The 16,234-nt window shown below is 34.7% G+C and overlaps 1 protein-coding gene and 1 pseudogene across 1 annotated transcript; one reads left to right on the top strand and one right to left on the bottom strand.

The window, feature by feature from the left end:
- The first annotated feature begins 2,970 nt into the window (after nt 1-2,970).
- Nucleotides 2,971-5,323, top strand: LOC107032606 (annotated as a pseudogene).
- Nucleotides 5,324-6,106: 783 nt separating this feature from the next.
- Nucleotides 6,107-15,360, bottom strand: LOC107031821 (AP-5 complex subunit zeta-1). Its single transcript, XM_015233300.2, has 16 exons — nt 15,121-15,360; nt 14,274-14,414; nt 12,957-13,048; nt 12,648-12,744; nt 11,585-11,628; nt 9,641-9,729; nt 9,278-9,369; nt 9,049-9,195; nt 8,643-8,790; nt 8,472-8,548; nt 7,778-7,849; nt 7,521-7,568; nt 7,304-7,431; nt 7,054-7,210; nt 6,718-6,928; nt 6,107-6,496 (listed from the first exon to the last, which is right to left on the bottom strand). The coding sequence occupies exons 1-16, from the start codon at nt 15,238-15,240 to the stop codon at nt 6,450-6,452; spliced, it is 1,710 nt and encodes a 569-aa protein (XP_015088786.1). The 5' UTR covers nt 15,241-15,360; the 3' UTR covers nt 6,107-6,449.
- Nucleotides 15,361-16,234: the final 874 nt, after the last annotated feature.

Here is a 16,234-nt window from a genome sequence, read left to right as displayed (position 1 = left end):
AAATAATACATTCATGGGTTACACGCGCAAAGCGCGTGCAAGGAAACTAGTATAATGAATAAAGATAAAATAAGGGTGCGGATTTGTGTGGGGCGGGTAAACGAAATAATCACACAAAATCAATTAGTAAAGTTAGAAGGAATGTCTTGGAATGAACAATAAGAAAACTCGAATTGAATCACGCGTTTTCAGATAAGCTTTTTATTTAGAATCCGACAACTTATGCAGGAACTTTTCAATCGTTCGATTTCTGATTCGGCTTTATTGAAAGCTTTATAAGTCTGAGAGATAATGACTTTTTAAAAAAAGAATAATTTTATTATTTTACAAAATAAAATAAAATAAAAAAATAGAGTAGGATACAAATTAATCAATTTAAATTCCGGGCTTCTTTTAACAGAAATACCAATTATTTAGTAACGTAACTCTTTTCTAATCATAGTTTACATCATAATTTAATAAATTAAAATAATAATAATAATAATTATAAAAAAAAAAATAGAGCAAGAGAAGAAGAAGATAGTAACAGCAGCCGTATTCAGTGTAATTCATTTCTTTGATTGATTTTGTTTCATCGGAAAAGTTATCTTTGTATAATCTATAAATAACGAGTTCGAGCTGTGAAAACAATTACTAATATTCTACGATAAGTAGGTTGTCTTCATCACATCTGTTGTATTAGGGTGAGTTAGAATGCGGCTCTTCCTCAAACCCTACTTGAACACGTGAGATTTTTTGTGCATCGAGACTGTGTTTTTTTTTATATATATACTAAATTGTATATGCATAGGCATGCATTTGCATATTTACTTCTCATTAATTTAATTTAATTTAATTTATCTTCATAGTTCTTTCAGTTTCAAAGTAATCTTTCTAATTTTGAATTTTTCTTTGTATTCTGCAATTAATTAAAATCCTCTTATCATTACAGTTTGAATCATTATTAATTTACATTTTATTATCGCGTTATCATTACCAGAAACGCGCGTATATCTCATAAAATTCATTGAAAATGTGCTCGTTGGAGGCTACAAGTCCTTTAATATTCGTAACTTACTGACCTGACTAATTTAAATTTACATCGTGTAGGATCGGAGATTGTTAAAGAGGTTTTCAAAATTACAAGATGTACAAATCAGGGTTGGAGCACTATGGATATTTAGAGGTACATTCACCAAAACTATATCATAAAGTATATATTATATTAATATATGATATGCATTTGTACAATATTTAGTTGAAGTTGAAAAAAAAAAATTTAGTTGTTTTGTAATTGATAACCATTATTTCAATAAGTTTTGTAACTATTTCAAACTGAGAAATGGTAAAAACACACACATGAAGTATCATGTTTTCACGAGTTTTCTATCTAATATAGCTCAGGTAGGAAAAGTGAACAACTGATAGTTCTGGACAGAGACGGAGTCAGAATTTTCAACAAGGGGATTCAAAATGTGTAGAAATAAATAGTCGAAGGGTGTTCGACATCTACTATATATATACATATAAACTTATTTTAACCATATACAAGGTAACTCTGCCCCTGGTTCTGGATGGAAACTCGCGGAAACGTGATACTTTAGGTGTTTTTTGTTTATCATTATTATTTTCAAAATACTGAAGTTCAGACCATAGGTTGCAAAATAATTAATTTAAGTATTAGTCTATGTTACTTGAACTCTTCAAAAATATAGCCTAGCGTGTGTTAGATCCTTCGGAATGCTACACATTTTTTGAGGATCCAACATTGGCTTGCAAACATTTCTGAAGCGTACGAACAACATAGGTTATTAGCAAATAATGAATAGTCATGAGTATTTAGGCAAAATATAGCATATCATTAATTTAGCTAGCTTTTCGCCATAGATTTTGAGAGTAGTATCTGTTTGACCGTGAAATTTGATCAGATTTCTTCAACGAACCTGTTTTTGTGTGCCAGTTTTTCGGACTTCCACTCACAAAACTTCAAGTATAATGCATGTCCAAACTCTAAGCGCGCACAGCTTCAAAAACTCAAATTTTCAAGTTTTAACTTCATAATCTACGTGTTGACGATAGCTTGAAATTTTTGTGCATGTTGTGAATTTTGATTTTTCTCAGTCAATGCAAGTTTTGCAAAGGGAAAATATGCCAAGAGCAAGTGATCTACTTTTATCAGTTTCAGTTTGTGCTGAAACATACAAAACCAAAATTATTGATCTTGCCTTCGCATCAAGTGAAGAACTAAGACAAATGGCTCAACAACAAGAACCATTATGGCTATTTGACACAAATAAGCAAACTGAAGTACTTAATGAAGTTGAATATAAACGACGATTCGCTCATCTTGATCCAACTTTGGAGGAAATTATCAAACTCATTGCAAATGGAGGAGGACCTATTGACATGACAAACTTCAATGGAAATGTCGATATTGAGATGGGAAATTCATCGATCCCTTCTGTTATTGAAGCGTCTAGAGCTATTGGGATTGTACTTGTCGATCCAATCAACCTCGTCCATATGCTGATGGATGTTGTAAGTTACAGATATTCTATGTTGCTCGGACTCTTCAAAAACGGTGCTGCAACATAGCAGATAAACCATAGTACTGTTAACTTTTTTTTTTGTGTGTGTGAAAACAGGACAAATGGTCATATGTGTTCTCCAACATTGTTTCAAAAGCAACAAATCTTGGAGTTCTTTTGAGAGGAAGAGATGGAAATCTTAATGGAGCTTTACAAGTGGTAATCTAAAATTAACACTTTATCTGATCTTTTCTGAGCTACTAATCCACCTTTTAGGGTGTCGCCGTAACGAGTGATGCTTTCTGCACTGAGCTACTAATCCATTCTGAATCATGTGTAGTAGTAGTAGTACTCTGTAGCACGTTGCTTCCAGCTCGAACTATGTATACATATAATATGATTACACTTATTCTGAACTCACTGACTCTAAATCATAGATTCGTCTTATAGCAACCACACACAAATGAATCCTTCTTACTTCAAAATTCTCGATGTTTGTTATTTCAATCATCTAAGCAAATTAAGAGATTGTTTCTTTACGAATGATATGATACATAGTCGTCAGTTGAGGATTCATATAGCCGACCTTAACTTGTTTGGAACTGAGGTGTAGTTGTTGTATGGTTTTTTCTTTTTTCAGATGACAGCACAATTTCATCTTCCTTCTCCACTTGTTAGGCCTCGGGAGGTCTATTTCGCGAGGCACTCTCGACAAATAGATTTCAACACTTGGCTAGTAGCTGATGTATCCTTAGAGAGTGTTTATCCTAATCCATTAGTACAGTTTAAAAGAAGACCATCAGGATGCCTAATCCATGGACTTCAAAGTGGACTATCAATGGTAAAAATGAATAAGTACTTCTTAATCATGAAAATTTCAAGTTCCTAGTTGATTATTGCATTATAATCATAAAGATTTTGATGTGAATATTTTAGGTGACTTGGGTGGAGAATAATGTAGTATGTGATGGTTTGATTCCCGAGATGTTTAGGCAGACGTTTAAATCAGGTGTTGCATTCAGAGCAAAGCGCTGGATGCTAACCATGGAGAGACATTATGACAGATATGCAGTTCTGCAGAAAAAACAAAATCAACTATTGGGACAGCCTTTCCTACACAACAGTAAGCTGGTTTTCTGTTTTCTCTTAGTCGTTTTCATTCGGAAAAAAGGTCAAAACTACCTCTTTACTATATGGAATATCTTAATTCTGTTATATATCGTTAGCAGATCATCTCGCATTTGCCCTTGATCCTAACGAACCTCTAACCTGAAGTTCGGAGGATACTTTTAGACCATAGTGAATAATAGAGGTAAGATTTGTGAAGTTCTTTTCCTGAAGTATTTTTAGCACACAGAATCCAGTCTGTCGATGCTGGAGCTCCGTAAAGAGTAACTACGAGACGATGTGGTAACAGCAAAGGGTATGAATGGCCTCAAAGTGTAACAGAGGATACAATTAAGATATTTCGTATAGTAAATGACCTTTACCTTGTCATGAAGAAAAAGAAGAACTTGATTTGGTACTGATTCATGGTGTTTATCGCGTTATCTTCCATATTTGTAGACATAGGGAAAGGACAGAAGAATTTAATGAAGTTAGCAGAACGAACGATCAAAAGTTTCAATAGTATCTATAGCTCATGCAATGAAAACCAGTGGATGCCCTTAAGTATACATGGTGGTGAGGATATATTTGTGAAAACAAACATGAATTTAGATGCTCCAGGAACCCCTCGAGGCGTTGTAGTAATGATTTCAACTTCCGTATGGCTACCAATACCACAAAACAACGTTTTTAAGTTCCTTCGTGCAGGAGGAAATCGATGGAAGGTACTGTTCTACAGAGTTTTACCTCAACTTATACTATGTTCTGCTATTTGTGTTCTTAACATATATTTTTTTTAGTGGGATTTACTCTCCTACGGGTGTATGACTCGAGATGCACTTCATATTCCCTCAGCAAGAGACCCTGCCAACACTGTTTCACTAGTCATAGTGGAGGTAAGACCCCATTAATAACTTATTACTCCCGATGTTTCAGTCTGTTTGTCTGGTTTTGACTTATCACGGAGTTTAAGTAATGTTGAATCTTATAGTCTCAAACTAAAGAAATGTGACTCTCTGACGATGAACCCCCTTACGCCCTTCTAGCTCCACTATGGCAAGAAGGCTTAGGTAGATATAATGTCGTTGTACGAACCCTCTTGCCTCACGGGGTACCTGCTACTTCCAAACAGCAACTTTTACCTATCAAGAAGACTTAAAACAAATGGGAAGAAATCACCTAACGTTTTTTTGTTTACTAATTCTACGAGGAATAAAGCGAAGTTTCTAATAGTTTCTTGATCAATATATAGCCTCCCAATGGAAGAACAAACAAGTCAGAGATGTTTTACCTACAAGAGAGCTTTACAGATTCAACAGGAATGTACATAATTTTTGCACCAGTTGATGGTTCAGCTGTGAAATATATAATGGAAGGCAAAAACACTGATAATGTAGACATGTTGGCTTCAGGATTTGCTGTGTTACCTTGTACTTCTGAAGGAAGTATTCTAACAATGGCATTTCAGTTGATGGATGAAGAGATATCGACCCCGGAGTATCTTCCTCCACATGCAGTTTCTACAACAAACAGACTCGTGTCGGAAACAGTTTCACTTATCAAGGCTTCATTGATGTTCAACTCTGCATTTTGAGACATAGTTTTGTTAGTAGAGAATAGAGAAAGTTCAATTGGGCGCGATTTTACTTGTGTTATTGAAGTTGTTGGCATGCTTTGTTGCTGCTGCTCCTCATATCAACTATATGATTTCTGTTTAGTGGTAAGAACAATTGTTTTTGGTTCAACGAAAAAGTTGGATCATGTGATCCGAGGGTCTATCAGAAACAATCTCTCTACCTCTCCCAAGGTAGGGGTAAGGTTTGTGTGCACACTACCCTCACCAGAACAATTTGTGGGATTACATTAGGTATGTTATTGAAAAATGAGATCATCTCCACTCGTGAAGACTCGGAATGATGATCCAAGGGTCTATCAGAAACAATCTCTCTACCTCCCAACGTAGGGGTAAGGTCTGTGTAAAGACTACCCTCACCAGACCCCACTTATGGGATTACATTGGGTGTGTTGTTAGAAAATGGGATCATCTCCACTCGTGAAGACTCATACTGATGATCCAAGGGTCTATCAAAAACAACCTCTCTACCTCTCGATGTAGGGGTAAAGTCACCAAACCCCACTTGTGGGATTACATTGGGTATGTTGTTGAAAAAAATGGGATCTCTCTATTCGTGAAGATTCGGAATGATGGAGTTATGCCAACTTCAGACTTCAACTAATGTTGACTTCAAACATTCAGGTCTGAAGTTTGGACTGTCAAATCAAAATTTCAAACCCTTATAAAAGTTTGAACTGCAAAAGCAGTTTACCAACTTCATACATAAATGTCTCACATTACACAATGTTCTGCCTTTTCAATATTTAAAAGTTGTTACAATCGTATACGATATGTTTTAGACCACAAGACTTAAAGATATCTTTTACTTTCTTAAACTCCGTGTCCAACTCACATAAAAATAGAGTGACAATCTCTGTACCCAGAAATGAAAAAATTATTGCATTGATGTTGTTAAGGCAATAAGTAAAGCCAGTAGACCTATTAAAGTAAGAAGTCATTTAAAAACCAAAATCATACACTCCAAAAAATAGAGTTTATGTACATTTTCCTATTCTAATATTCCAGAATTAAGCAAAAACATCCCTCTGATGAACTAATTTCTTTTTTTCTTTGGGTACATCGGGAAGACTAAAGAAATCACTTCAAATCTCTCACAAGGAGAAGAAACTCCATATCTTTGAACAGCACCACCCAGATTATCGAATCTTCTTTGCTCAAAACACATGTATCGTGAATTACAAGCAACTCATGGAGATAAACTAACTTCCAGGAAGAACATCCATCAATGAGAAATCATGGGGCGGACCTGCGTATCATGTTTTATACATCATTAGTAATGATTCAAGTTTTCTTTTATGAAAGATCAAATTTAGATAACATTAAGTTAACTCAATTGGCAAACGTTGAGGAACTTGTACATCATCACCGAGTTTCAAAGAATGCGGTTGGCCTAAAGAGTTGGCTCCAGATGGATTTCTCGCTCATCCGGAAAAAAAGAAGAAAAAGAAAAAGTTATGCACAGCTTACCTTCTTGTGCACCTAAAAGGTAAAATGGAAGGTGCGAAATCATTTTAGTTCCCCCTTCACTCCAATTCACTGTGCCAAGTTTCTGTATCCCTTTACTTGGAGATTCACATGGGCCCAAGATAGACAAACATATAGCAGGTTCATTCATCAGACCCAAATAATCACGTGCACGCTTCCAGACCCTTGCATCTGAGATTCGTGAACGTGCAACCTGTCAACCAGATTGACCAAATTATTAAGCTTAATAACCCAAAATCTCTGAGGCATTTTACCGCCATGATCAAATTGCTGACACGAAAGCTTATTTATCTCTGGAAGGTGATAGCTTACACTAACCTTCGTCAAGGATACACGGGCCCTGGGCAACAGTTCCCGGTGATATGTGGCAAGCTTTGCAATGGCAGTCACAACAAAACATAATAGCCTTGATTGTGATGATTTTCTGGATTTTGCGGAATCAGACCCAAGAGCTGATTCACGCAGACGCACACGGCTTATGAGCAGAAGGAAAATACAAAAATCAGTAAAGAGTGGCATCTTAAAATGAATCTCTGATATTGTGCGAAGCAGTCAATTCACAGTTTACCTTGATGAAAGGTTTTCATAGAGAAGTAATTCCAAGCTCTCAAAGAGTTCACGAGCAGCATCTTTGTGGGCTTCACCACCTCCTCCATGCTCCCCGATTGCCCAGCATAATTGTAATGCCAGTTCAGTCTAGAGAAGTTTAACTTCAGTCAATTCTTGCAGGTTAAATAAGATAGAGAATATGTCTTATTGTGACTCGGGAAAGAAGGTCCAATCACCTTCGACGGACTATCATAGGCTTCTCCAAGTCTGTCCACGATAGGCTTCTGCACAAACATAAGGGTGGCTGTGAGCACATGAAATCGAGGAAAAAGGAAAGAATGGGGATAGCGCGTTTTAATTATAGAGATATGGGAAAAATCAAAGACACAGAAGATGCGCTGGTCATGCACTTTATTAGCGCTCTAACCATCTCGATTTTGAATTAATATACATATTAAAGGTGAGGATTCGCTAGTTTTAATTAAGACAATACCTTCAGAAGTGCAATGAAACTGGGAGATCGATTAAAGCCAGCAAGCATGAGCTCTAAGATCCTCTTTTGAACCTACAAATATGTGTAAGATATATCACTAATTAAAATTAAGTACACTCAGACAATAAAAACCACTAATTTGACACTGTGCAAAGGTGACATCAACACAAAGGGCACCATCAGTAGAAGAAGGATCCTTCTATAAGAGACGGACCATAACTAGACCGTTCAAAAATGCTACCCTCTTCCTTCCTTTCTTTCCTTCCTTTTCTTTCTAATATCAGTGAAGTTATCCTCTTTCTAAAATTCTAAACAAGGTCGGAATTATATTTCCATTACTAGACATTGTGGTTCATTGCACGCATATCAGTTTTGATATAAACTTCAATGCCTTGGAACAATTCTCTGACTCAAAGAAAAGCAAACTTCATTTTTAAAATTTGAAAGTCATGAAAAGGCATGAAAAGAAGAAGCTAGGCAATTTGCTCTACTGGAAGAAGCCACTGCACCTCTGCTCTACAGAAAGGGAACAATAATCCAAGTACCTTTAAAATTAAATAGCAAAATAGAAAAAAATGCTTATGTTAATTTTATAGAGCTACAATAGGAAATTCCTCCAATAGAATATTGCCTCATCAACGTGAAAATAAATTTGAGAAGGCACTCTTCAATTTATCTATATGCACTTAGATACCTCGTACAAGAATAACTTTTCTGGGAATAGATTGGAATATCTTGCCATAAGTAGGGGAACCAGAGCACAAATAAGAGCTGCAACAGAAACGTTATGAATCAAGCTCTTCATAAAGTTGCTTCCTCGTTTATATAGAGAAAAGGAACCCCTGCATAAATGGATGGAACTTACAATCATTGACTTCACGGATCGCTATAGCAGTATACATATCAAGCAGCCGCGGTGTCATTCTCAGTGCTTGTTTCAGCCTATCAGACATAGACGTGCTAACTGCTGATTGTATAGCCGCAGCTACTGCAGGAGAAGCCCAATGACGTTCCTAAGGATCAAGAGAACCATAAACGGTTCAGATTAGACAAACTTGGTAAGAGAACTAACTATAGGATGACCTAGTAGATGATATCATCAGAGAGAGAATCAAAAGAAGCATGAATTAACATATTGGAAATGTGGTACTGTTATTTGCACTTTTTCTAGGTAAATAAGTGATACTGGTTTTACTCTGAAGTCTAATTTCTCTTTTAATAGCATGCAAACCTGCAGCAATCTAGAGCTTACGACATAGAAAAGACCATACAGCTAGACCATCATTCTCATCCTTGAGAAGCTCAAGAAAGAATGGATCAGCTACTGCCATTGTGGAGCTATCCTCAGATTCAGAGTCCGCGCCTCCATCTCCTATAGTTGATCCTGTATATGCTTCATCCATGAGTGCTAGCAACATCTGTTACCAAGAGGAATCTATACAATCATATCCAAAACTTGGAAATTTCAATAATTCATAATTCACATGAGTAAATAATAACCTCTGGAGCTGAACTCTTCTGAATTGAAGCTATGCTACTGCCAACCAGTGATCCTGAACTCTTCTCCACCTTTTCCAGTGCCACAACCAATACTGGCAAAAATGAAGAGAACGTCTTATAATAGCATAAAAAGAGGAACACTAGAATGCACCACTAATGGATCTTTATGGCAACTTGATAGAACAACAGCTTCAAGTACCAATATAACAACTCTTTCGACTAAGTTTTGGTCAGATATCACTTTGCAAGATCAAGCATAAGTTTGGAACAATTCAAAGAGTAAAATCACAACCCGAAACCTTACTGTTTACTTTTTTTCTCTTTTTGGGGAGGAGCAAGAAAGACATAAAGTAACACACTCACTAGGAAGGTCTATGATTGATGGAAATAGTGGAAGAAATGACCCCTGGGAAATCAAACCAGGGAATACTCTACGAAATGCTTTTTCCAATCTGCATGGATGATCAAAATTGTTGGTAAGTGCAGGTTCATAAACATTAGGAGAATTAAATCTGTCATACTTTATAATATTAAAAGTATTCCATACAGAAAATTCTGTTAGCCATTGGAAAAGAAAAACAAAATAAAATAAAATGATGTTGAGGAGAAACTAGCTGAGGAAGGCGTTATACATTATCCTCTTCAGTTACAGTCTGCCTCTTTTGACAGTTGCTTAGCAACCATATTATTTATCCAAGCATAAGTACAATAGTCCAAAAATTCAGACTTTAAATGTTGCAAAGTGTCCATTCATGACATGGATTAGCATGTCGGAGAAGGTAAGAGCTCCCATAAGAGTCAATTTCTAAAGCTGAAGGACACATGAGAATTCAAGCAAAACTTCTGCAACCATGGAGAGGTCACCTACATCTATGATGGCAAATCAAATTTGGCAGAATTTTGTTAACTATATAACTACAAATCAGAGAAAGCATGAACACCAAATTTTAGATTACATACGGGAGTGGAGTCATACTCAAGTCCAACATGCCAATGGTTAGGAGCCAGGACATGTGATTGACACTTCCCTATACTTCTATATTTTTATCTAAAAATTTAAACAATTCTCACTAAATTCATACATGTGTAACATTCTTTTCAACACTGAGCACTAGTTCTGAACTATTTCTTACTGAGCACTAGTTCTGAACTATTTCTTCTTTCTTTAGGGCACAACTGAACCCTTGGAAAAAGAAAATTTGATACTATTTAGAATACACAATAATTTCAATCACTTTTATAGGACCAAGTTTCAAATAAGAAAAGAAGAGGAGAAGACTTCTGCATTAGATTTAGACATTCAGTCATAATAATGTTTTCCAAAGCACTTTTAAAATTGTATACTTCATTGTAGGTTTTCATGACTTGAATATAATGTTTGTGATGTTAAAACCTGAGTTCGACAGAGTTCTCCTTCACATGTTGAGCTAAAAAATCAATGTCCTTTGATAGCTTAAATTCATAAATTAGCCTATCTGTTATTCTTGTTGTGTCCCCCTTATTTTCAAAGTTTTTTCTGGCTTAGTTTCTGCATCCAAACTAAAAATGGTGGTTTGATCGTGTTAGTATCTGATCCTCCTGTGAATATCCCAAGAGACAAGTGAGGCCGTTTCTAAATTTAAGAAACTCAGAAGGCTAAGATTTTGTCATTGTAACATCTAACCCTAGAAGGAAGACATTACAACAAATTTTTTTGATGGCCAAGAAAACAATTAAGGAGTCCCTACATGGGCATTGCCATCACAATTATAAATGAAGTCCCATCAATCAGAAGAAAAGCAACTTTTCAGTCACTTCATGGGCATTGCCATCACAATTATAACTAAAGTGCCATCAATCAGAAGAAAGCAACTTTTCAGTCCTCCATGGGCATTGCCATCACAATAGTAAATAAAATGCCCTCTGCAGGCATGTGTAAGAACAAGCAACAGGTTCTACTATCTGAAAATAAATAATGGCTCACTCCATTTAAAACCTATGCAGTTGCCAAAGTCCAAACAACAGAGCAGCAACCAATCTATTATTATTAAAATGACAAATCTTGGTGTCATGTAGTGCAATAAAGGAAATCTATTTCAGCACAATTTACCAACAAAAAAAAAGACAATAAGAAGCTGAAAAAAATAAGGATATTGAGCCAAATTACTTTCTTTACAATTCAAAGCCAAGGCTTGATTAGCCAATATAAGATACAAGAGAAATGAAATAAGAGAAATAACATAGTACCATAATCTATCCATCCGTTGGCATAATTCTATAGAATTTCCCATTTTTTATTAAAAAATGAGATATGACAATAAGACTTACTTCTCCCCATTCCATGCAATTAGCTTCAGCAATAAAGGGAAAAACTGCAATGTCATGAGAGATCAGATTAGCGCATTTGCATGCTTCCTAGTGCATATAAACATCCAAACAAATATATACACAAATGGCCAGTATATCAGAAACATTTCATAGATATCAAAACCTTTTATGCAAACATCTTTTGTAAGTACATTTAATGGAACGATCTTGTATAAAATTAGAAACAGTTTGCACTACAGAACCACGACTAAGAGAAGATTCAAAATTAGTTCAGGTTAAGATGAAATAGAAGGCTAACAAGTGCACATTAGGTAAAGGACAGCTGATATGCAGGACTAGTACGAATTTGCATGTTCAGCAAAATTATGCTCCCCCTATTTCAATTTATGTGGCATAGTTTGAACCAACACGAAGTTGAGAAAGAAAGGAGTATTTTTTAAACTTGAGGTCTTAAACTGTCATAATATCTGAGTGGCTATAATACTTCTGAAACTTGTAATCTTAAGCATGCTAGTCATTTGGGGTGAATTGGAAAGTTCAAATTAAATCAACTTTAGAAAGTTGTCATTTTTAAACTTATGGAACGGACTAAAAAAGAAATGTTGTCACATAAACAAGAATGGAGAGATTAGCATATATCATATTAGTTAGACAGATCAATAGTGTCAGCATATTCAACCCATATAAGGTTACAGCAATATGATTCAAATAATCAGGGTAAATCAATGTGTTAAAGCTACAGATGGTCTATACTAACATGTAGAACTGTCACATCTACTTTTTAGATTGTAAAATTTCTTACATGCACAAAGGGATGTAGAACAGTGATATCTATTACTAATTACATCTTTTTATCGGTATTAAATACAGAAATAACGGAGAGGGGATGGGATGTTTACTTCATCTGCACTGTATCAAGACCAAAAAAATTACAGTACCACATAATTATATCAAATTAACCCTCTTTCAAAGATGATATTCTACATTTTTTACAATTGATGTCTTGAGCATTATACCCCCATAAATTAGAATTAATTAACGGCAACTTGACTTGAATATGTACCTGGGGAAGCAAAGTAGGAAACGAACTTGAAAACTTTTTCTTGTTTGCATTCAGAAAGTCAAGGGTTGCTTCTGCAACAACAGGGTCTGCAAACTCACTGCAGTAAGCATTAAGAATTGCTTAACAAATCCACGAAGTAGAGTGATTTAATTATGTTATGTCTGGTAAATAAAAATATATCAATCTACTAAATCAGAAGAAGGAACTTCTAACTGCATGCTTATAACATAGTACCACATTTATGAAAGGTTAGGCTCAAATGAAATTCATCAAACTTTTAACAAAGAAAAATAATGATATTCTACCTACCAGCTCAAGCATGACTTAAAAAAGGTCCGTAAGTTAGGATCAGCATCATGCAGGACCACATCTCCAAAGTCGAGAAAAAACTGAAGTATAGCCTACAAAACAATGAAAAAAGACATGTTTAGAATTAGTATATACCTTGTCCTGGGAGGGGAAAAAAACACGATAGTGGAAATAAATGCTTACTTTGTAAATACAGCCATAAAGTGGCTCGAATTTAATCTTGTATCAGAATACAACGTAAATTCAAAGCTATAGGCATGAATTCCTCAAAGAAGTACTTCGCATAAAAGAATTTCACTATAGAAAGTTCAAAATTTATCTTTCACATATTAGTGTGACCTTTATGTAAGCAATAAACTGGTTTAATTAACTGCGTAAAGTCCAACTAAAGGTTTATGTCCAAGTGTGCAAACATAGGTATATGGAGATACATGTATACATGAGTGCCTGTCAAGTGTGCAGTATACCCCATATCCTCCTTCAACACAGATAAAGCTAGTGCAGAAGAAGTTAAAATCTAGCTGAAATGATTCCACCAGCCAAGACTGCAGATTTCAAAACCTTTTCACAACTATCTGAAAAGACGGGGGGTTTTTACCTCCAAGGTAACTCATGACATAGTTATCCCTATGCATAATTTCGGTGGAGCTTACAACAGCAAGACAGTGAGAGAGATTTAAAAAGACCAGTGCTGCTATTTTTATTTTATTTTTTCTGTTAAAAAAAAAGTAGCAGCAACTGGTCTTTTTTACTCTCTCTCATTTTCTTGCTGTTGTAAGCTCCACCGGAATCATGCATAATAAACTCTCTTTCCAGCAAACTCAATTATTTGATTTAAACAAGCAGTAAAAAAGGAGAAATTTTACCTTCTTCCTACATAAACAAGTATCGGATAATCTCTCTCATTGTGTTGCTAATGTAAGCACCAAAGTTATGCATAATTAACTGTCTCTTTTCCATGAACTGAACTATTTGATTTAAACAAACAGTAAAAAAGGAAAAGATGTTACCTTTCTTCCAAAAAAACAAATATCCGATAGTCTTAATATAAGAACATTCCAAAGTTCTAACAATTTCAACTACTTATTAATATGCAAAATGCAGTTAGAAGTTCAGTTCAAATAGCACACAAGATAGGGCAATTAAAAATGAGAGATTTACCTTCCTCATACTGAAACCATGTATCTAATAATATTATATAAATGTTATTTTTTTAGAATTTCTTTTAATTTCAACTTATTTATATGCAAAATGTAGTCAGAAGTTCAGTTGAAATAGCACACAGCATAAAACACGAAAGCACGGGAAAGAGTGTACCAATAGAAGAAGGCCATTGGAGGTTTGAGACTGCGAAATTGAAGAAAGACATCGCTGAAATATCCTATTCAGATGAGGATAAACTCTAGCAATCAAATCTTCTGATTTTTCACTTCTACATAAATCACAAAGACTTTTGACCTGAAAATGACAACATAATCAACAATCCAACTGCTACACCTCAATTCCGAATAAGCAAACATTGGCTATATAAATCATCTATATCAATAATCTCCAGATTTTCACTTCTACATAAGACTATTGACCTCAAAATGAACAACACAACCAATAATCAACTGCTACACCTCAATGAGTTAATACTGGCTATATAAATCATCTATATCCACAATCTTCTAACTTCTCACTTCTATATAAATCACAAAGACTTTTGACCTGAAAATGAACAATACAATCAACAATTCAACATCTATATCAATAATCTGCTAATTTTTCACTTCTACATAAAACTTCTGACCAGAAAATAAACTACACAATCAACAATTCAACTGCAACACTTCAATGAGCTAACATCGGCTATATAAATCATCTAAAACAAACAATTTTCTAATTTCTTACTTCAACATAAATCACAAAGACTCTTAAACCTGAAAATAAACAACACAATCAACAATTCAACTGCTAGAGCTAATATTGGCTTAAATAAACATCTAAAAACCAACAATCCTCTTATCTCTTACTTCAACATAAATCACAAAGACTTTATAAACCTGGAAAAAAAAACACAATCAACAATTCAACTGCTATACACCTCAAATCCAAATTAATATCAGATGTAGCGATTGAACAATGTGTGTGTACGGAAAAAAGAAAGAGAGGCAAAACTGACGGAATTGAGAAGAGAAGGATCGGAGGCAGGGTCGGTGACGAAATTGGAGTCTCTAGCACTGGAAGATAACGATCTCAGATGATAATCGAACTGTTTGAATTTGTCTTCTCCGGCCATCATCTATTTATCGATACAAAGCAAAGCAGCATCAATGGCGAACTCTTCTTCTTCTTTTAACTGAAAAAAAAATTGCTATTATTATTATATTGATATTTGGGAAATTTTGAGAGTACAAATTAGAAGACAAAAAGGAAAAAGAAATGAATAACAATTTACTATATGAAAAAAGCAAATAAGATTTTTATGATATTTTAGAATTTTAATTTCGGAGTTCATAATTTAATTTAAGAGATTTATCTGATAATTTTAGTATTTTGATTTAAGAGTTTATTGATTTGGTATTTCAACTTGTTAAGTATTTTAGCATTTCAAGAGAGTTTCATGTTGATACTTTTGTATTCCAATTTAAAAACTTACGAGATTATCATTTCAACTTAAAAGCTTAATCATTCGTATTTTTATCTACTCCTAGCTTTTTTCACTCACCCCTCCTAGTTTTTCTACTCCTTGTTTTTTTTACTCGAACTTTAACGTTTCAACTTGAAAGCTTATTGTTAAATTGAACTTGTTCTAGTTTTCGTAGTTTGGTAACATTTCAACTTAAGCGCTTATCATCTTTCATATCTATTATGCTTAGAGTTTTAATATTTTAACTTTGAGAATCTATACGTAAAATTAAACTATACTATCATTCCGATGTAAGAGATTTCCGTCATCCATAATCTCTTCTATTTTCTTGGACTAATACAATTTCGATCAAAATAGTTACCTTGCAATTTTTAGCTTTATTTGTTTCCAATATGTAAACCATTCGAATCCTACTAAACGACAAGAATAATCTATTTGAACAGGACACATGCATCACATAAGAAACGCCTCTTTCCCGGTCAGAGATAGGAAAGAATCCAAAGCTTGCAAGGATGTTAGGCTTCGAACGCTGTTAGGACAGAGAAATTGGAAAGCTAGGACGAAATAGCCTACCTTGAATACAGAAAAGACTTGCAATAAATTTGTCTGTTTCAGCATCAACAGTGTGGTACCACAGAGAGTTTTT

This window comes from Solanum pennellii, chromosome 10, assembly GCF_001406875.1.
Source record: "Solanum pennellii chromosome 10, SPENNV200".
NCBI classification, from domain to species: Eukaryota; Viridiplantae; Streptophyta; class Magnoliopsida; order Solanales; family Solanaceae; genus Solanum; species Solanum pennellii.
The sequence above is the reverse complement of the archived record's forward strand: the minus strand, read 5'-3'. Positions and strand labels throughout refer to the sequence as shown.

Coding starts and splice junctions, on each gene's coding strand:
- LOC107031821 (XM_015233300.2), bottom strand. CDS start 15,240: ATGATGGCCGGAGAAGACAAATTCAAACAGTTCGATTATCATCTGAGA. Junction 7,211..7,303: donor TATGAAAACCTTTCATCAAG/GTAAACTGTGAA, acceptor TCTGCTCATAAG/CCGTGTGCGTCTGCGTGAAT. Junction 6,497..6,717: donor CCTTTTAGGTGCACAAGAAG/GTAAGCTGTGCA, acceptor CATGATACGCAG/GTCCGCCCCATGATTTCTCA.